The 22,118-nt window shown below is 34.2% G+C and overlaps 1 protein-coding gene across 2 annotated transcripts; it reads left to right on the forward strand.

Moving 5' to 3' along the window:
* The first annotated feature begins 10,959 nt into the window (after nt 1-10,959).
* Nucleotides 10,960-12,199, forward strand: LOC129758797 (uncharacterized). Of its 2 annotated transcripts, XM_055756422.1 has the most exons (3): nt 10,960-11,844; nt 11,915-12,010; nt 12,070-12,199. In XM_055756422.1, the coding sequence occupies exon 1, from the start codon at nt 11,117-11,119 to the stop codon at nt 11,792-11,794; it is 678 nt and encodes a 225-aa protein (XP_055612397.1). In that variant the 5' UTR covers nt 10,960-11,116; the 3' UTR covers nt 11,795-11,844; nt 11,915-12,010; nt 12,070-12,199. The 2 variants fall into 2 exon arrangements, with proteins under 2 accessions (XP_055612397.1, XP_055612396.1); XM_055756421.1 differs by having other exon boundaries at nt 10,960-12,010.
* The last annotated feature ends 9,919 nt before the right edge of the window (nt 12,200-22,118 follow it).

A 22,118-nucleotide genomic window follows, 5' to 3' on the forward strand; every position in this document is an offset into this window, starting at 1 on the left:
TTTTCCCAACTTCAAAAAGGTTCTAAGTGTTTTCCTTTGAAAAGGACTTAGAATATTTTCTCTCAAAAACCGTGTTAATTCGCGAAAACCGTGTAAAAAAAACCTTGTTAATTCCCGAAAACCGTGTAAAAAAAGCCGTGTAAAAAAAACCGTGTAAAAAAAACCGCGTAAAAAAAACCTAGGTGTATTGAAAGATTTATGTTTTTTTTCGCATGAGATAATTTTTCAAAAGTGCGTTGAAACGAATTTCAATTATCAACCAACATAAATCACGAGTCACTAACGACTCATTTCAGCTAACTTAAGAATCTCCGGGAAAAAGGATAAGTTTTTTAATTTCTTAGAGCGTTAAAATGATCGGGAAACGGACACTCAATTGAAAGAGTGGCCAACATTTCGCAGGTGGGTAAAATTTCAAAAATGAAATTTACGGGACAAAAAAAAAACAAATTATTCTGGAATATTCAAAGGAACCAAAAAAATATTAGATTTTTGCAAACGCATCAACAAAACATTTGCCTAAGTCAAAATAGTAGAAGTATTTCCAAACTAAGCATTAATGTCAATATGTCCAAGGGATTTAAAACCTTCTCAGTTAATTCATCCCAGAAATGTTAAATTCCATGCCTACAGTGTACATTAAGTCGATTTCATGGTCTCCAAACATTAAAAAAAACAATTATCGCCCATTTTCTAAAGTTTTCAAGTTCTCCGTTCTGCTTAAAAAATTTGAATTGCAGGTATTTCCAACCAATACAACTGCAGAATAGAATTGTTGAAATGAATTAACGTGCACTGCACAAGCCTTTGACATTAAAAAAAAACATTGTTTCAACGAACTTCTGTTTGATATAATCATAAGTAATATTTATTCTTCCAAGTTCGGACCTAAACCTCAACTCAATCCAACTCTTTTCAAATTTTACTGTATCTCGATTTGCCTTCCATAAATAGGATGAATACTAATTCGATTGTTTTGAAATCATTGCACCTTTTCAGAGTAAATTTTTTTTCTGAAACAATGTTGTTCTTCTTAGAGATTTGTTAGCACAAAACCAGTATTAGATAAATTCAACTACCCAACTAAATTCAGTTTAGTTTTTCACTTGATCCAAATTAATCCAAATCCAAAGATATTTTGATTTGGATTAATTCTCATAAATAAACCCTTTTCTGTTGAAGCTTTCCAAATAATACAAATACTGAACATTTGAAGAGCAAGCTTATCAACATATGTATTATGTATTTTGATGGATGAACGAAGTTATGGAAATAGTTACGAATGGTTGAAGTCGATGTGAAAGTATAATTTTCATTATGATGTTGATATGATTCGGTGATTTTTTGATGGTTTTAAAACGATTTTGTTACGATTCTACTATCTTTATGGGGCTATCTAAACTCCTCAATATTTAAACTAGGCGCCGCTTGAATGCTCTTCATACCAATGATATGAAGATAACAAAAACCAATCGAGGAACATTGGAAAATATGTGATTAAATTAACAAATTCAATCAACGCACAATTAAAATAATTTAAAAACGTAATTGTATTTTGTTTCTTCATTCAGTGATGATAACATTTTTGCTAAATTGTATTAGGCCCTCAGAGCCAAAGGTTTTCAACTGTTCTCTTTGTTTCAAACTATATTTTATGATTTTATCAGATTTTCAAATTATATTTTATGAAAAGATTACCCACCGTAATTTATGTTTGAAACTTTAATTTATCGGCCTTAGCGCTAAAAAGCGATGTCCTTTTTAGTAGGGACATCTAAAGATTATGATTTTTTTTTATATAGATGGATAGAAGGTTTGGTGAAATGAAAGATGGCGAAAATGAGCGGGTAGCATTAATTTAGAAGCATTATCATCACATATCAATTTATTTTCACATACTTTTACGTTAGAAAGAGAATTGCCAATATTCGGAAAACGTGTGGAAAATGGCCAAACACAACAATATAAAAGCGTATTTTTTTCAAAATTAGTTTTTATACAATTAAACCCCTTTCGTTTCAAGGACTAAGTATTATATCAATTCAAAGAAATTTCTTAGATTTTTGTTTTATATGTAGTTAACGTTTAATGATATATGAAGACCGAGAAAATTTGTTCTTTTTTTGTTTCGATTATAGTCGTTTTACCTTTTTTATGGCATTCGCGACTTTATATCAACGTTACAGTTGGCGCACAGTTATTGAAAAACTTATCCGGTACAACTGTGTTCGATGTTTTCTCTTGGGCTCGAACTCGTGGACATCGGCTCAAGAAGCAACTGACTTGCCAACTGAGCTATATCACAAGCTATATCAATTCTAAATAAGAACATGATATTGCCAAAAAGACCACCGTGGGTTATTGGTATATCAATAAAAAGCTCTCTGGAGCCACTGGCTTACTTGAAATATGTACTATTCAGGGCATACTTTTCAAATGCTAAATTAATAAGCTATAAAACCGCAATGATTATATTGAATAGAATGTATATAAGATGTTTACTGAAAATTGATAAAATCTGGAAAGTGGTATTTATGATCTTATTATAAAACATACTTTGAAAGCTAATCGTTCTACGTTGCTGAATTAAACTATTTATTCCTTGTTCAACAAGCATCTTAAACAAAAAATTTAAAAGGTTTTAGAATCATTTCTTACAGGATGAATCAATTTTGCATTAAGTTCTCATTAAAATTCTGAGGAATAAGTACTGTGAATCATTCATTATACTGTGCACATCAATAACTTGAAGGAATCCTTATCCTATTTATTTCTTTTTTTTTTTTTAAATTTCTTGATATTGATTTTTTTTAAAGCTCGATAAGTTTTAAACTTTTGTTTCCTTGTTATTTCCATCCTGAATGAAAATGGAAAACAGATAAAATTTGCTTTAGTGTGTGTTGTGAGCTTACTTGGTTGAACAATTCTACTGAATCAAAGCAATTGAAAGATTCTTTTAAAATCAACCATGGATTAAGACAGACTCAGATACCGGGTACTCGACAGCAACTTACTATTTTCTTCAGTGAGCGTTTTTGATTGATAAATGTGTATCCCTTTCTTCAACTATCTGAGTTAGGTAACCTCTTGGTGTGTAGCAAATACCTCCGAATGCTCGTCAGTTGTTGAAGAAGATAGTGCTATCGAAATACTGCTACCTGAAATTTTCTTATACCGTGGTTTAATTAAAAGGAATCTTCCGATGGCTATAATTAAGTAGATATAATAAACAGCATTGGTAATAGGGCCCTTGCTGCACGCACACATGCAAAAGGTCTGTTGGGCACACATTTAAATTCATTTAAAATGTTGTTTTTTCCAGTAATAAGCGCTTTTTCTCAAAATAAGAATGATATAGTAAATTTAAAATCATTTGCTATCAAGTGGAAACAATTATGTGGATTAAAAATATAATATCAGAACGAATCCAAGCAGAACAAAATTTAAAAATGGGAAGTGATCTATCTTTTAAGATTTTGAACCAAGAGGATGATGTTAAGAGCTACTGTCGCAAAATTTAGAGAAAATTATCAGTAATTTTTGTTCTGCTTCCGACGAAATTATAACAGAATTGTTATATTTTCATTCAAATAATCAGAACCAAACAAGTGCCCCATACTTGATTGTGAATAACACACTATACATTTATGTTTATTTTGGTAAGATGCAAATACACTCTGGAGCCACCAATACAATGAAAATGTGAAACAATAAGTTTAGCATCTGTCTTACATATCTCTTTTAATAATTTTCGAAGTTTTAGCATTTCAATGCTCAAATAATATGACATCTGTATAAAGTCCGGAAAACTTCAGGGATTTGTCAATTCGTTTAAAAAGATCAAAATAAAAAATAAAAGGAACACAATTCATGAACATGACATTCATTTTGTCCAATGAGGTACCACATTGCGTAATTAGGTTAGTTGCCATTGAATGCGGTTTATATGACAAATTCGAAATTTTTATTTAAAGTTTTTAAAAGAAATGAAGAAATGTAGTGAATAAGTCAAATAATTTCTAATTTAGAACAAAAACACTACACTCTCTAGAGCCACTAGGTATTCACCGAGATATTAAATTACCGTCAACTGGAGCATACCGCAACACTTTTCATCATCAAAAACTTCAAGTCCATAGATAATCAAGTGTACGTAATCAGAAAAATTATTGGTTTCACCGCTTGTACATCTTAAGACGAGAATAGGTAGTAAGAAAAATTGTTGGTTTCCTCAGTTTTTTCAAATATACCAAAACATGTGATTTCCACCCTTCTAAGAGGGTTAAGTTGCAATAAACATAGTTTTAACCAAAAATCAAATGGAAATGTTTGAAAATTTTTAATTTTTTTTTTATATATTTGTGATGTCATAAAGTACCAATTGCAGTTATTTTTGGTATATTTTTTAATAAAATTTTGTATTTTTTCTGTCAAAAATATTTTCAAAGAAAAAAACATTTGGGTACTGCATACATTTAGGGGTGATAAATTCGGCAAAATATTCTACTAACTGAAACCAAAAAAAAAATGTTTGGATGGATAAAATTGAAAACAAAAAAAAATCAAAAACATTTCAGCGTATGGAAACGAGATCTAAAAAGTGAATTTTGTATTTGCATTTTGATGCATATAGGCTCTGATAACTTAAGACTGGTAACTAAATATAAAAAAATGTTGTTGAAAAAATATTGGTGATTGTCTGAGGAATATTTTTACACCAACAGTGGTAGTATAGGATAGAGAAAGCAATGTAAAGTTTGTAGGTGATATAGAATTGAGCCAATCCGTCATACTGGGTAAAATTGTTTACGGTATCCAAAAAAAAAAAATGAAAATTTGTACATCTTTTGCTCGATTTTTTAAATTTTCTTTTAGAATCGAAAACTTTTAAACACTTTCTCACGATGTAAGAACCAATGTCGTCAGGACCTTTAGACTGATCGACTGTTGACAAATTTTTGAATACTTCTGGTTCAGCCAGTATCGGCGTGGGTAAGTCAAAGCCGTGAGATTGTTTTGAGGCAAGGAGATTGCTATCTGTTTCAAATTCGGTGAAACTAAGAACGCTTTTAAAAAACTCAAAAAGCTTTTTATCTTGGTTTAAAATACATGTCAGTAAACTGTGCCCTTATAAATACAACATCAATAAAAATCAAAAATTTAATCAGAAAATATATAAGTACAAAAAAGAGTGGCTCCAAAGACAAACAAATATTTTTTGATTGAAAAAAGGATTAGACATATAAGAAGTGTATATTCAATATGTAGGTGTCCAAAATTTGGTGAACATCTGTCAAGAGGTTTTTGAGATAGCCTCCAATATTGAAGTTCATAGACAAAATTTTTTAAGCAGGATCTTGAAAAATCCAGTAAAGTCCCAGTGGGAGACCCAAAACAGCAGGAAACCAACTTTTCGACCAAAGTTTACATGGTAAATCGTTGAATAAGTTCTAGAGGATTGAAAAAGGGAGCTAAAATTCGAATTAAAGCGAAGATTATTGGTTCCATGAATAAGAGGAATGTTAGAAATATGTTCAAGCGCAATCCGGAAAAACTAATGGAGCTACGTCTAGCTGTCTTATAGATAGTCCTGACTTCATTTCAAGAAGGTAAAAAAGCTGCCCACGCACTGGTTAAAAAAACAAAATACGGTGGTCATGTCGTGTGCAAAATATTTGGACTGTTTGTGGGGAGATATTTTGAAAAAAAAATCGTAATGAACAGCAAAACGAACTCTTTAGCGGTGTTCAGCCAGAATTTTATCGCTAACAAGTCTTAAAATTGAAAAATTTATTGTCTAGTACTTGAGCAGGCAAACGAACTGTGGAAACTGCAAATTCTCAGTCTTCATACCGATTAACACGATGAATGTCTAAAAATACGAAAAAGACTGCCTCCAAATGCGACCGTTTTCTCTGCAAAACATTTCCCTTCAATAGGTCAATAAGTTTATACTCTGTTTATTGTATTCATGCATTCGAAAGTTATTCATTAAACAAAGTGTTGCATTTTTTTCGGAAACACTCCTTAGTAAACAAATCGCTTCAATAGATTAATGTAAAAAGAAAAGGAGAAATAACGCTCAAAGATGATGATATTGCTATTGATGGTTGTTCAGCCCGCTAAAAATGGCAAAACATTCGAAGATGCTGATTTGGAGAAAAGCTAGTTTCAAATAGGTTCAATATAACAAGTTACCTGCCAAGCATAATGTCTCAGCGATTGCTCGTGTCAATAATTATTTCAAAGAAATAATGTCAATAAAGTTGCATTTAAATTATTAAACTGCGACCCAGAGATGGGTCTTGACTCAAACATTCAGTCAGCGAAACTTTTTTGTAGACAAATGAATATAAAATTTCAGGGACTAGCTAAGATGAAAATAGATGTTGAAAAACATGCGAAAAAAAATCGCCTTGTCTCCCGGTAGGACTTAAACCCACATCTTGCGCCTTTCCAGGGCCCATGAATTGTTCTCCCATGTGTTCATCATCATTTTCATGGTCAATTTCTATTCCCATCATTTCATCTTACTGTAGTTGGACTCAAGTTTGAAGCATTTTTAAGCACGGCAAGATTTACATTTTCTATTTTATTTAAATTAAAAAGCATTCAGAACTTGAAAATTGTTTTCCTTTTGAATACCACTGGTAACTGATTCGATACTTAATACTCGAATAAAATTTATAGCCCATTATCGATATTACCTTAAAAAATAGTTTTTGTGTATTTCCTACAAAAAAAATAACTTAAAACCACAAAATAATCTTTTCAAATCCTAAATGTAGAACGATCTAACTAATTTATACGATTTCGATAAACAAACTAATGAAGGTACGAATCTCATTTTTCAGACCATTTGCTTAATTCCAGATTGGTAACACGTGAGGTGTACGATAACTCAAATCTGCTCCACCGACCATCGCACCTCATAAGGCTGCGTATGAATGTGCGCACATGTGTTGGTTGTTAGGCTCGCTCCAATTTTGCGGCCAGGATGTAATCAATTTCTTTACCCCTTTCCTAAATACCTAGCGTTTGATTCTATTCCTTGGGATCGAAACCCGGTGCTTTCAATTATACGCCACTACTCTCTTTCTCTCTTTAGGTGGCCACTTGGGTGCTCGATTGGAATTCTTCCCGCAAATCAGTAGCACGTGAAGAAAGAAATCAAATGTAAAACCCACATCAACGGTTTTCCCTGATTCTTCCCTTTCCACGATTTGCAGACAGGGTCGGTTCGTCCGGTTCGTCGATGCCGGAAACTGTCGGTACTCCATCTCGTTGCGGAGGGTTTCTCATATATGGCTGTAAACGCCTGTATGTATGCACACATATATAGAGGGGGAAAGAAGATATGACTATAAGCCCAGATAGACATCGAGACCGGGAAGCGACTTCTGGAAGCGATTGAATTGTAACAGTGCTACTCGCCACCGAACTGCGGTATCTGTGGCCACAAATCCAATCAGGTAGAACCACTTAAGCTCATTTCTCGCAAAGCGCAACAGAACTACACATCCTATCACATACACGTGTCACGGTGTTTCTGTTAGAAAACTTTTTTGTTCGAAAAAAAAAGCATCGCTAATTTTTGTATCGTTGCACTCAAGACTGACTTTAAAATAATTCTAGGGGATTCTACCGTTTAAATTTCTTTGCAGTTTCCAATGTTTTCATGTTAGTTACACAAATCTTTTTTTTAATTTTATCGTGTATAATTAGGCCGGAACGAATTTAAATCATTCTTTTGTCACTCGGAGCTGTAACATCGAGAGGGGGGATAGTAAAAATAATGCAAAAAACTAATGAATTGAAGTTGCAAGAAAGTTGCACACTACATGGTTGCACAAAACCTATAAATATAGTGATTTTTATTATCGAAAGCAAGGGTCCGATACTCGTTCATGATTGATCCAATATAGGCGATACTTCCAAAGCCCCCTCAAATTGTACTACAATTCTCTTCCTTTGCTGTGTGAAAAGAGAGGATGTTGCGCGACATTTAATGTTAGCATCATCAGAGGGAATCGTTGCGTTGCGTGTTTCACAGTCGAAACAAATCCTATCCCATCCACACGAATTGATTGTTTGCCCACAGGCCAAATCTCCGTTTGGTGTATCAGTTGCTAAAAGAACTGAAAAGAGGAAATTGTTGGCTTGTTGCGTTCGCTTGCGAATATCTTCAAGTCAAATTTGAAAGTGAAGCATTCGAGAGCGAACGCTCTCTTTAACTCGCTCATATGCAGATCACAAATGTCGAGTCTTGCGGGAATGTCATGTTTTTGCGGGAACGCGTGTTTTTTCAACAACTTTTGTCTGGCGTTGCTTGAAGCTTCAAGATAATAATGTAACTATTGCACCGGCAATAGGCAGCGAAAAATTTCATGTAAAATTGAAGCGTGGGTAATGGAAAATGTGTTAATTGAGGATTGTAAAAATAAAAAAAAATATGCTCGAGGAATAACGTAATAGAATGTAGTCTTATGCACTGTTTAACGTTTTAAACATTCAATATTTTGAAAATGCTTTTTTCACATTTTTATAAGCAGATTTTTTGAGTTTCATCATTAACCATTCATCATTAATCATTTATCCAGATTAACAATTGTCTCTATTCACAAGGGGATAGAAATAGAACATTTGAAAATTGAAAGTAAAGATTTTATTTAATTTTCTTTTTTTTTAAGTTGTTGAAGTAATATAGTGTACAGAATGATTTCTAAACAAAAAAAGTGGGTGTAACCGATCAGAGTTAGGCAAAATGTCACGAAAAACTTCAGACTCAAATTCTACAGCCAATTCAAATGTTAGAACCTAAACATTTGGTATCATCTGATTACGATTATACCAGTTCAGAATTGAGTTGATTATTATTTAATTTTATGTTGAATTTAATTATTTACTAATCGATTGAAAGGAACTGAAGTTTATTTGATAATTTTTATCAAATTTTCAGATTTTAAATTGTGTGTTTGAAAGTATTTTAATTTGGAAATTTTAATTTTATTTTTAATTCTGAAGCCTAATATGAGCTGCTGTTTCTAGATATTGATAGTGATTTATTATTGTCAAAAACTTTTATTTGAAAACTTTGATAAAAAAAAAAACATTGTTAAATTGTCTTGGTCATTATTTTGATTTCAAATTCTTAGTGTTTATATTGAGTAAACATTTGTAAAATTTATTTTTGTTTTAAAGCTAAGTCCTCAATTTTTGCAAATTTTGATAAAGGATTTTTTTAAATATATAGTAGTCTTTTAAAATAATTTATGACCATCTTCAAGGCCTCAAAAAATAAATTTATTAAAAATCTATAGTTTTTTAATGTTTTTCCAGTGCATCACAGTACACATGTATTTAAAGTTAAAGCAATACCATGTTTAATACTAAAAAGGTAAAAAAATCTGGAAAGTTTGTCGCAATTTTCCTACACTAACTAGAATTTAAGAATAAAAAATACCTTTTTTGGGTTCAACAGCCAGGCACCATGTGAACTGAAATCAGTTTTGATTTACTTTATCATCAAATTCTTAAATACTCCATATCAATATTAAAATAAATGAGATATTCGAAAAATATTCCCAGAAATTCGATCTTTACTACACATCTACACATCTTTACTACACATCTACATCTTTACTACAAACATTGCTTTTAGAAATAACATAAGATCTCGACCTTTTTTTTATTTTTATAATTAACTCATTTAAGCACCAATTAAATATGATCGATGTCTCAGATTGCATTTTTAAATCCAATCCGGTTCTCATTCATCAATGGCAACACTAACGTTCATATTTAATTGATTTTTTCTCGAACTTCTGCAGAACTTGTATTTTTTGTAAAAAGCCGATTTGAAAAAAATGTAAGCAATGATAAATTACTTTTAATGTTTCTCATTTATAACAAAACAATTTTATACTTCCCCAGCTGAACACTACCGCAATTCGTTGGACCATCAAGACGAAACATAATTTAGATTATTGGTTCGCGAAGCACTTAAGTGAACATGTTCTCGACCGATTCGCTCTCAGCAGCGAACTGCAACAAGTTGTTTTTTGAATGTCGCAGTTCGCCAGTGAATGTATCGCTTGTCGGTGGATATTTGTTGCATGCTTCTGCATGAATGATACAAGAAGCTGTGGATTCGCCATAGGAATTCCTTCTAGCCTGAAAACAGTCACATGGAAATGTTGCAGGCAAGAGCAATGAAACTTTTGTTTCGCCGGAGAAATCTCTCAGTGAACGATGAGTGGAAACGAACGAGTTTCAGATCCTTGATCGAAAGACTTAATAAAATAAAAAATACCAAAGGTGTTAAAACTCCCATCTTTTTTTTTGCTCTATCGGATCTTCCACAATTTGTTGTGACGGTCTTCTAAAAAATTGTTTAGCGTAATATTTTCTTCAGAGAATTTTTAAATTGGCACAAAAACCATAAGCAGGATCGCTTCTACAGAAGAACCAAAAATGATGTAAATTTTTCAGTAAAAATATTCAACTTTTCCATACAAACATAAAAGTTCAAATGTAAACGTTACTTAAAAATTCTGCAAAAAATCATCAATGAGTTTTGAAATAAGACGTTCTTTAGACCCCAGGATTTAAGAAATTCGAAAATTATCCTGAATCGACTCAGTCTAATGTACACAGCAAAAAATTTCTAAAAGTACACGGAATCTAAAAAACGAGTGATCTATTTTTTTTTCAAAAATAGGATAGAAATAAGCTATTTTGATGTAATTGCGGTACGCTAGTTATGGAACCTGTACTGCATCCAAGGATGACATCTTGCGACATCGGAGAGAACTAAATTCTCACCACTCGGCTTGGAGATTTAGTGGCGCACATTGCGTTGTTTACTTTTGCTTTCCGTAATAAATATAAGTTTGTACAATTATCCGCTGGCGTTTCGATTGGTACTCCTTATTGGTGACCCCGACGATAGGAATTCAACGGAGGAATCGATACACCACACAGTGGGTAAGAAAACACACAAATTTATACACTTGGGCGCAATTGGCTGTGTGTCGAATTTTTATGTCTCTCTTCAAGGCAACATAACCTGAATTCTACACATAAAATCCACTGCCGAGGCGCCCAAAGCTCAACGATGACGGATAATCAGCGCCTGAAGGACGAAATCATCCGGCTGCAAGCAGAGCTCCAGGCAGCACAAGCATCTACTTCACAAGCGCCGCCAGTCAGCGCGATTAATCGAGTTGGAATCAAAATCGGCCCTTTCTGGAAACGCGATCCAGCTCTTTGGTTCGCCCAAGTGGAAGCTCAGTTCACTTTAGCTGGCATCATCCAGGAAGACACCCGGTATTTCCATGTTCTATCAGCAATTGATTCGGAGATACTTGCGTGCTGCTCGGATATAATCCGGGATCCGCCGGCAGTTGATAAATACACCACCGTCAAGGAAAGGATCCTTAAGGAGTACAGCGTCAGCGAGCAAAACCGAATACAGCAGCTCCTAAGAGGATGTGAATTAGGCGACCGCAAGCCATCTCAGCTACTACGGGAAATGCGAGATCTAGCCAGAAACTTCATTACGGACGAAAAAATTCTGAAGTCCCTATGGCTACAACAGCTTCCGGAAACAACACAAGCTGTGCTCAAAATTTCCGAGGAAACTCTGCAGCTGTCACAACTAGCTGAACAGGCGGATAAGCTTGCAGACATCGCGAAAACTCGTTATACATCTTCTGCAGCTATCGACGAAAGTAGGAGCAGCCAATCTGAGTTGTCAGAGCTACGTGAACAAATTTCAACAAATTTCTTATAATTTTACATTGTGTCATGCAAAAATCAACCGGTCAATGAAATTTAAACAGTGTAAAATTAGATCTGTTTGATTTAAAATTGAATGCAAATATTTAACTTCTGCCTTTTTATATTTCGTTAGTTTGCACACAAAGTAAACAAGTCGAAAAATTATTCGGAAACAGGTCGATCAAAGGCGTAGCTACTTACAACAGCACTTCTAGAGTCTTTTAAAGTCGTACGTATACGTGAAATGAAGAATGCTGTTGAAATTGACTAGTTTTTTCTCCATTACAGCAAGGTCAGATTTTTGCGCTGAGGCTGATATACGGGCAGTTATTATCCGGAGAAACTTTTGTCATTCAAGTGTCCAAGCGCTGACCGAAAGATCATGATGTTCCTGAACCATTTGAAGATACTGACGCTGATCTGTAAAAACATCCCCCTGCTAGGAATCATCGGATGCAACAACAATTCCAGTTTGACGCTTTCCGTGAATATCAATATTTACGATAATAAATTATTAAAATTTTTATCCCTGTGTATTTTTACACGACGGCTTTTGTTTCAATCTAAATTTACACGCTTAAAAAATTACATCCTTGAAAAAAATAAACCGTGATAGAATTTTACATCAAAATCGATGTTCCGTTTTCGTGCATCGTTTTCGTTCTAAATTTACACGAATTTTTCTTGCTGTGTAGCATTCCTTGCAAGTTGCAAGTTTCTACATCCTTTTCATCTGTAGTGAAGAATATACCTAAGATGTTAGGAAAACTTAAATTTTTGGTGATTGTGTACTTTTCTAACATGATTTTTGGATAATCTATATAATACTTATCATTTGAAAAGTCTGATGAATCTGTTATTGTATAAATTTAAAAAAAAAACATAAATCTTAAACTTTTCTCTGACTCAGGCCTTCATTTCTAAGTTCATATTTTGCTATATTATGAATTTAAAAATCTGTGTTCTGATTCTGAATTTTGAATCCAATGTTTATTTTCCAAATTCATATAATCGTTATTCTGAAATGAAAGTTTCGCTAAAGTTTAACACCATTCTAGCAACCATATTAACCTCTTCTGATTTTTAATCACTCAAACGGAGTGGAAAATTAGGAAAATTCAAGAGTACATTAGAAACAGTTTTTTGATTTAAAAACAATTTGTTCAATTTCGTGTTTTATGTAACGGGATCTCATACTTGAGGAGAGGAGAGCAGTCATAATCTCGATCCTGATAGAAAAGTTTATGCCAAAGAGTATTCCTACATTATCAATATTTTGGAATATGTGTTGTCACTAGAGTGCCTCAAATAACCCGACTATAAAGAAATGTGACTTTAAGTCAGTCTCAAAATTTTTCCAAAAATGGTTGAAGTGCGTTAAAACTAAAACTGAAAAAGGACTTTAGATCATGTTCCTTAGCCCCTGTGGTTATACAATTTTAAAAATTTGCCAAGAAAAAATCTCAACGATGAAGTATTTCGTCCAAAAAAAGTGGTTAATAGGGTAAATGTACCCAATCTTGGCCCCTAAGGCATGGTTGACTAGATTTCTCATGATTGCAGTCTTCCTGTAATGTGTACCTTCAAAAGTCCTTCGACAAATATGATTGCTTGCTAGTCTGAAATGCAGTAAAAATATGTCCTTGCTTGAAAGCGGTTGATAATTTGAGATAAACCTGATCAAACTATTGATTGAAATGCTCCTCATTATAGCCCCCGCGCCGAATTTTGGCCCTTTATAAGTTCCTTAAATTGGCCGTCTTTAGGAAAAACTTGCCTCACTAATACAACAACAGTCCCCACGAATTCATTGAAAATATCCCGGAAAGAAGCACATCAATGTTCTGTATTGTTTTCAAAAAGTCGAAAGTACGAAATGTCAATCAATTTTTATAATTGATATTTGCATGTAGAATTATAATCTTACGTAAAAAAGCTTTACTTGTTTATTTCAGTTTTTGTGTGTTTATAATTTCTATTATAAGTTCCAAACTGTTGCATTGATTAACATAAATATGTTCATTAATCAAGCAAACAAATCGTTTACTAAATCTTTAACATGCAATCATGATAGATCTGTTTCCATTGAAGTTAACAGGTTAACATAAGATAGTAAATATTCATATTTTTTTTATTCCACTCCCATAAAAGGAGGACCTACATTTTAAAAACCATTATGATCGAGGCAAGAAGCAAGCTAAAGCTAAAACTTAAGTCAGCGAACGATTCTTTGAATCATACATATTAGTCGCCCTTAAGAATTTTCTAGCAATCGTTTGCGCACACCGGGATAGCAAAACAAAACAAACTTTCGCTCACTTCAGCCAGTCCGATAGAAATAAATTGCATCTCACTCATTCGTTTGGAAACTATAGCCAATGGAAGCGAACAACAAATTCGAAAGCTGGGTGAAATTCAAGCTGCATCCCACTCGCACTCATGCAAAATCATCACCCAAACTCGGCAGCGCTCCTTTCGCATATTCCTTTCCTACAGAGAACAAACGTCATCACCTCTTGCTGATGCACAGTGATCTATAATAGAAAACAAACTTGGTCGAAACATTATTTTTGATTTCTCATGAAATTGCAAACAATAAAAATTCAAGTTTGTTACAACATAGTATTTCAACATTGCAGTGCAATTATTTTTTTAAATATACATAATATTTAGAGTGTCATAATTTGAGCTTAATAACAATTCCTTTCAAAGCGACACTTATGCAGCAAATGTTCATCTTCAATACAAATCAAATTAAATCAAAATACGTTAAACCTCATTTCAAAGTGCGGAATTTTTTGGGTATGGATACAGTAACTTCAACATTTAGATCCAAGATATCAATTCGGATTCGGATTCGGTAAATTAATTTACTGAGAGGTAAATTTTATTGAGAAGAAAAGTTCTCGAAATTTACCATAAAAGAGCAGCTCAAATTGTAGCATTATAATTCCAACTAAGATGCCAAATACGCTTGAGTCGGCTTGAGAGATAAATGAATTGATTATAGTCCAAAATACATTCATGATATTTTTAATTTATTTCAATCATTCATTTTACTTTCGACCGGCTTTTCAATTTCCAGACCACTGTGCACCGTCGGCCGACGAACGGCCGCCGGCTGCCGGCTACCGACTGCCTGCTGATGTCGTTTTCACACATACATGCATACTTCTATTTGTGGAATGGCATGCCAAGATTAGGCAAAAAATATGTTTATATTTTCTTCAATTTTAGATAGAAAATGTACGTTGTTTGGAGTAAGTTATAATTTTATATTTTTTGTCATGTTTTGCTGCAACCAATGGTATTTTTTTAGTGATTTTTTCATAGGGAGTGTGTTTATAAAAAAACAATCCGAAGATGGCAGATGCACTAGCAAGGTAGGTTCATTTTAGATTTTTTCCGAAGATCATAATTTTATTTGCAGTTTGTCATGCGAAAAAAAATTATTACGTAGTCATTTGGATTCAATTGTGGACAAATGCTATGCAGAATGTTGCCATATGCGATTTCCTTTTATGTTTAATTTTTATTCATTTTTAGGCGTATGTTTGACATGAAAATCACCAAAATGCATTTTGGCATGCCAAGATTAGGAGCATGCCAAGTTAAGGCTCACTTACCCTAATCATGAAACTAAGCTTCTGTGAATTTTTTAGCGCAAAAATGGGTTTTAAAAGGATAATTTTCCCTAACAGATAGGTATGAAGAACACAGGAAAAGGAAATCAAGTAATCTAACCCTCTCTTACAATTTCGCCTGACCTATTTTCCGTGAATATTAACCACAACCAAATATTTGAAAATCTAATAATTTTGCAATCCAATTCATTAAAAGTGGCTGAAAAAAAAGGAAACTCATACACTAAGGTTTTTTTACGCGGTTTGAATTCTGTCGTTAAAGTATAGGACTCGGAATATTTTCGCTCAAAAAACCTATTGATTCGCGAGAGCCATGTAGAAGAATTATATCCATGGCAAAAAAAACCGCGCAGAAAGAAGCCGTGTTAGAAAAACTGAGCAAAATCAAACCGCGTAAAAAAAGACCTTAGTGTATTCAAAAGAAATCGGCCAAAGCGGAGCAAAGCTATTGAGGAAAATATATTTTTTTCATGTTCCTCCTAAACATAATGTCTCAAAATCCCATACAAATTTCAGGCTCATTAAGCGACCCCTCCCTGTGATCCCATCAGCTCCAAATTTGGCATGAGATCTTGTACTAGGCCTAGGATAAATTTTAGCCTGCATTGCATAACATTTCACAGGTTTGAAATTTCCCATAAAAATTTGGGGCAGTCTATTTGCCACTCATTGAAAAAGGTAGAACCTGGACATCTATGTTTCCATATTATTATGTCCCGTAAACTGGAGCAACTTGCGGCACTTTTCAACATCAATGGCTACTAAAATAGTTAGGTTCACAAATAATCATACGGTTTATCCATCAAATTTCTAAAGTCGATGGGACACCAAATTGACGTACCGTGACTGCGGGTAATTCCATGCATTTTCCTGAAAACATGTTTTTTTCTATCCGAAAAATTATTTATATCCAACATAATTTTATGCTATCGTGTAGACATTGAACTTACGGACAATGCTGTCAAATACCTACAGCATTTTATGCTTTACACCATAGTACTTTGAAATATACAAGGTATGCCATTCCACTCTATTTCAACGTATTAGTAAGAGGCCTCGAAAAATAGTTATGGAAAAAACTGATAAATGTATGGAATTTATCAAAAAATCACATTTTTCTTAAAACTGACAAGATATAAAATTATGAGAAAAACATATACTGATGCATTTTAATGCAACGAACAATTTTTGGCTTTTCAACACTGCTAAATGAAATATTCAATGGGGTTTTTCTCGATTTAAAACTTAAATTTGATGATCATTTTGCCTTGTGTGGCCTTTTTTTTTAGATTTGAATAAAAATTCAATCAAATTGACTTTTTGTCACAGATATACGACGTATTTTAGATCATTTATCAAATGTATAACATAGACAGAAGAAAATATTACATTGCTTGCTCTCAAAAAAAAGAGGGACGACGATGAAAATTACTTTAGAATGCTTATTATTTATAGCTCAGATCCGAAAATCCAATGCAAAAAATAGTTTCCGATGAGCCTGAAGAATCAATCTTTAATCTGAAGCCCTTTTCAAAAGAATCGAATGGCTTTCGGCGGAAGAATTAATAATTTTGATTGCTAATCCATATAAAACTGCCAAATTTTCATAACTATGTATGTTGGTATGCAAGCATACTGTGTACTTACACGGAGCTTTCGAGTAAGGTTAAGCGCAATGTCCTACCTGTCATTTCCCATGTACTATGGCTTTACACAGCCCAAGAAAAAATAAATACGCCAGCACTCTTCGGTTGAAACGTCACTTTCTGGTGTTGCAAAGCGTTAATGCAAAGTTGAGTCTGCTATACTTTGTTTACTATATTTTTCTTCGGGGTCATTCACTAATTACGAAAGTATTTAATGGGGAGGGGCTGGGGTGTGCCAGATTTATTACCAGGTTTATTATAGCTTGAAAGTCATCCCATTTATTTAATCAACACAAACTGTAGATAAATAACAAAGTTCAGATTGCACGGAATTAGGTGCAAAAGTGCACGGAATTCAAAACATGCAAGAGAGAGTGCACGGAATTATGTGCACGAATCAGATTTTTTAGATGCATTTTTCCAAACTTTTTTCGTGTATTTCATCAACTACGATATTTTTTTTCCTTAAAGTACATAAAAACCCTAACCAAGGGTGGGTTTGTGACCTTATGAATCATTCATTTGAATTTTTTACTCAGCCTAGAAAAACAAAAATCGCTTCGGTACACGGAAATACCCGCAGTCACGGTAGTTAATTTTTAATTTTCTAAAAAATTGATTTTCCACCTACTCGAAAAGAGGTTTTTGCAACAAATTTGATTTTTGATGAAAATTTTTGACGAAACGTTGGAGAATATGCAATTTTTTTATTAATGTGTGATGCCGTAAGGACCATGGCGCATAAAAACACCAATTGCAGTAATTTTTTGTTTCGCTCGCACCAAATTTTGCATTTTTTTTATTAAATAAAACTGTTACATTATTTTTAATACATTTAGGACACTGTCGGCAGGACTGTCCCATATGTAAAAACAACAAATCAAGAAAAACGGTTTTAATGTTTTTTATAAACTTTCGTGGATTTCTGGGTTGAAACTTTACCTTTTCCATTTCTTTCTTCACAGATATTAAAATAATTGTTGTAGAATATCGTCCATAGTTTTTTGGCTTCGGAATTTCTTGATGCTGAGGAGAAAATATTTAAGGGACAGTCTTGCGAGTATATTTCGGATGCGTATTAAATTTAACCGCAAATCTGTCCCATATTTGGCTATTCTTTTGTAAATTCATCATTTGTTTCTATCTGTAGGCGCTGTATTATTCCCTTTACTGGTTGTTTACTGATGAAAATAAGATTGAAATTTTGTTTATGACGTACATATTTACACTGCCGGCCAAAAGTTTGGGATCACCCGCTAAAAACATACAAATTTTGATCGTTCATATCTCAGCCGTCTTAGGACATATTGCAAATCTTCTGATCTCATTTGAAAGATAATGAGCAATAGCTATTTCGGAGGTATTTTGCCAATAAATAATGTTTTAGTTTTGCACCTAAAACTTAACCTAAAGTTAGAACATTTTCAAAAAATTGCACTCAATACTCAAAGCCAATCATCTTACGATAGGGTGAACTAAACTTCAAAATTTGAGTTGCATTAGAATTCTTATTCTATACTTCTCAAAACACAATCAAAAAATTTTGTGTAAAAATTTAAGAATGTACTTTTAATTAATAAAATAGACACTTAAGTTATCGTCCAAAAGTTTGGGATCACCCCTAGTATGGTGTATCGGCCAAAAACATGCAAATTTATCTGATACATATCTTTCTTTAAAAATAAATTTAAATAAATTTGGTGATTGTCCAAAAATATTTGACACCAGCAGTGTTAATAATTACACCAACATAAAGTTTGTTGGTGATATCATTAATTCAATCCGTCATACTGGGAAATTTTTTTTGCAGCATTAAAAATGTTAAAATTTGTTCATCTAATTCTTGATTTTTTCTTTTTTTTTCTCTCTTTATTTCGGAAGACTTTCAGCCTTTGGCTGGTTCGTCTGCTTGATGTTTTAAATTTCTTATGTCAATCAAAAACATAAAAAAAAACTAGCTCAAGCTATGTCATCATTAAATAATACCTATATAACAATATATTAAAAAAAAATTAAAAAGTGCTGTGATAAACAGGTAAACCACTGTTGCAAGATGCTCCCGATATTTGTCATGCTTTGATATTTACTTTGCTCTGGTTATAAATTAAAAAAAATAGAAAATTCTTCAAATTGAGTTAATGTACTAACACGGAATAACCTTTTTTATTTAAAAAAAAAATTCAATTTAAGTTCAAGTTGAATCTAACACACATCAAATGCCTGAAACAAATACCTCCAACGTATGACATCAAACATAAAAACGAGGTGGAACAAGTGTTCAAATAGTGGAATCTTTGAACTCACATAAAAAAATCATTAAAACCAAAATTAAAACGAATCTACTAAACCTACTAGAAGAATTATTACAAAATTTTCAATGAAATGCAAAATCCCTATCTTTCCAATTGTTTAAAAATTATGGAAGCTTATTTTTGTTAAATAAAACTTTTCTACTAGAAACACCGTGATGCGTTGTGCTGCTGGACGATTTAAACGATGGAAGTGCCTCTTTTCGGAGATTCAAGCACGCGTTCCCTGCCTTGCCGCCGCTCACTCTAGGAAGAAATGTTACACTACGCCCCTGGCCTGGCCACTTACGCTTGGGTCCTTTCTCGTTTTGTTTTTCATCCCTCTTTTCCGTAAAGATTCTACAAAATCACGTAGTGCCCGGGCAAAAGATGGACTTAACTCTTAGACTGCCCGTTACACAATTTTCCCGTTCGGTCATCGTTGTGGGTGGCATTTATTGCGCGTTTGGTGTGGCCATCAGATGAAATTGGATATGGAGAGTGAAACGGAACGTCCCAATCGCAAATTGCTTTTCATTCTTTGAATTGTTCGAATCGATCGATGTGCCGAATCCGTTCAAGGGCAGACTTAAGGAAATTGAAACTATTGTAGCTGATCACAGATGCTCACTTCTAATGACCCATTGATTTAATGGCACTCGGATTTCATATTTTTGGCACCCCCTCTAACGTTTAGATTAAGGCTTACGATATTTCACTTTAGGCAATTTTTAATAATCTGTTCTTCGAACCGTAAATTGCGGTAACACGTGACTTTGCATTATCTCAAGATTAATTAACCTAAATAGACAAAAAAAACGTAGCTACAATCTTGTGATTAAAAACTTCCGACTTTCCGGTCAGACAATTTCCGTAACCATCGATGCACGACCCTTCGAAACAAGTCTCTCCCTCAAAGTAATATCTATCGAAACCAATCTTAATTGTAAATTAGTATTCATCCGAGTAAATCCAGAACCAAAACCGTTCGTTGATCGTGTAAACAAAGGTTCAAAAGATTCTATAGTTAGCATTTGGCAAAGCAAGTAAACCCCGAAACGGATCTTCGAGATAATGCTTCATCATTCATTTATGCAGCCAACGAACGAACTGCTCTGCCTGAATTCGGTCTGCTCATCTTACATTGACGTTGTCTTATCTTTCTTCTCGATGCTGACGACAATGTTTGGCTGATTACCCGGTACTTAGTTAGCGCTCATGCCAGCACAGTACGAATGAATTTCCAATCATTAGCATCTTAACTGGGGGGAAAAGTTTTTCGCGGTGGTCAACTACTTTGTCGAGAGGGGTGCGATGGGGCAAAAGGCTTAAACCATATTTTATCCGACAAACTTCAAGCCCATTCCCGAAAATTTTAATCACAACGATGAAATTTTATGAAAATTCCATGTTTGAATTGTACGAGAGTTGCTACAAATCTTTTATCACCTGTGTCTTTTTTATTTTACTTCAATATAAGCACTTAAACACCGCAATAGGAAACTTTGTTCAACTTTTTAAAGCGATTAGAAAAAGACGGGTAGTGTTGCGCGCTACGAAGTCCCTCGGACGAACCACATACAGATTTCGAATGACTGCTGGTTGACAGATTGGAAGAGGCGTCGCGACGCTGATTAGTAAGACATAAGTGTCAAGAAACATTTTGTAATTGTAATCAACACGTTTATATCACGTTTATATCACTGTTGAGTAAGATTTATAATTCTCTTTTCTAAATATTTGCTTATAATATCTGTATAGTTCTAGCTTACTTTGCATTTATTTCTCTGGTACGATCTGTTCGTGATAGTAAAAGTAGAAGGAGACTAAATTGTAAGTCTGATCATATGAATTATTAACACAAATCATGAACAATAAACGTTTTGCAGCTTGAGCTGGATTTACCAAAAATTGGATATATTCTTGCTGGAGAACTCTGGACCACCTTCGCGAACAGAAACTCAAGAATTTATTCAAGTACCATGGCTTCCAACCAGAATCAGCGGCATACCCGATCGCAGACTAAGGCGATTCGAGAGGCAATGAAAGCTAACCTCCAAATTGCATCGTCCCATACCTCTGAGAATTGCGGTACACTCTTCGAGGCTACTTTCGTAGAGGCAAATCGAGGTCATGAAAAAGATTGTCTTTCTTGTGATCAACGGAATGACGCTGATAAATTTATGGTTCAGTGCATGGGTTGCCAAGGATGGGAACATTTCAAGTGTGCCGGTGTGACTACTGCCAACGCCCACGAGATAGCGTATCGGTGCGTGATGTGCAGGCCCCGGGTCCCTCCACCAGCACCTAGTTCAATCACGGTTGAATCTACGGCTAGCAGCTCTCGTCGAGCTCGCATAGCTCGTGATTTGGAACGGTTGGAAGAAGAGCGGAAGCTGCACGAAACAGCAGCCAAGGCGCAGTTGGATCGTGATAAAACTTATCTCAACGAAAAATATAAACTGCTTGGACAGCAGGATGAGGAAGATGAAAGGGATAGTGCTCGGAGTAAACGCAGCAGTCAAGCCGGATCCTGCAGAGTAACGGATTGGGTGAAAGAACAGTCAGAAACCGTTGCAAGATCCGAGCGGAACATCGTGCCAAAGACGTCAGAAGCTGCCAAACCCGTGGATTCCGGAAAAACAGTAGAGTTTACGCTAGTGAGCGAGCTGGGAGCCGCGAAAACGTCGACCCCAGTAAATAAACCTGTCGTGAATGAGGAGAAAACCCCCGCAGCAGTTGCTCTTGATCTCGCTGAA

Source organism: Uranotaenia lowii, chromosome 3 (assembly GCF_029784155.1).
Source record: "Uranotaenia lowii strain MFRU-FL chromosome 3, ASM2978415v1, whole genome shotgun sequence".
Classification (NCBI taxonomy): Eukaryota; Metazoa; Arthropoda; class Insecta; order Diptera; family Culicidae; genus Uranotaenia; species Uranotaenia lowii.

What these genes read in the sequence shown, in the direction of transcription:
- LOC129758797 (XM_055756421.1), top strand. Translation starts at nt 11,117, where the DNA reads ATGACGGATAATCAGCGCCTGAAGGACGAAATCATCCGGCTGCAAGCA.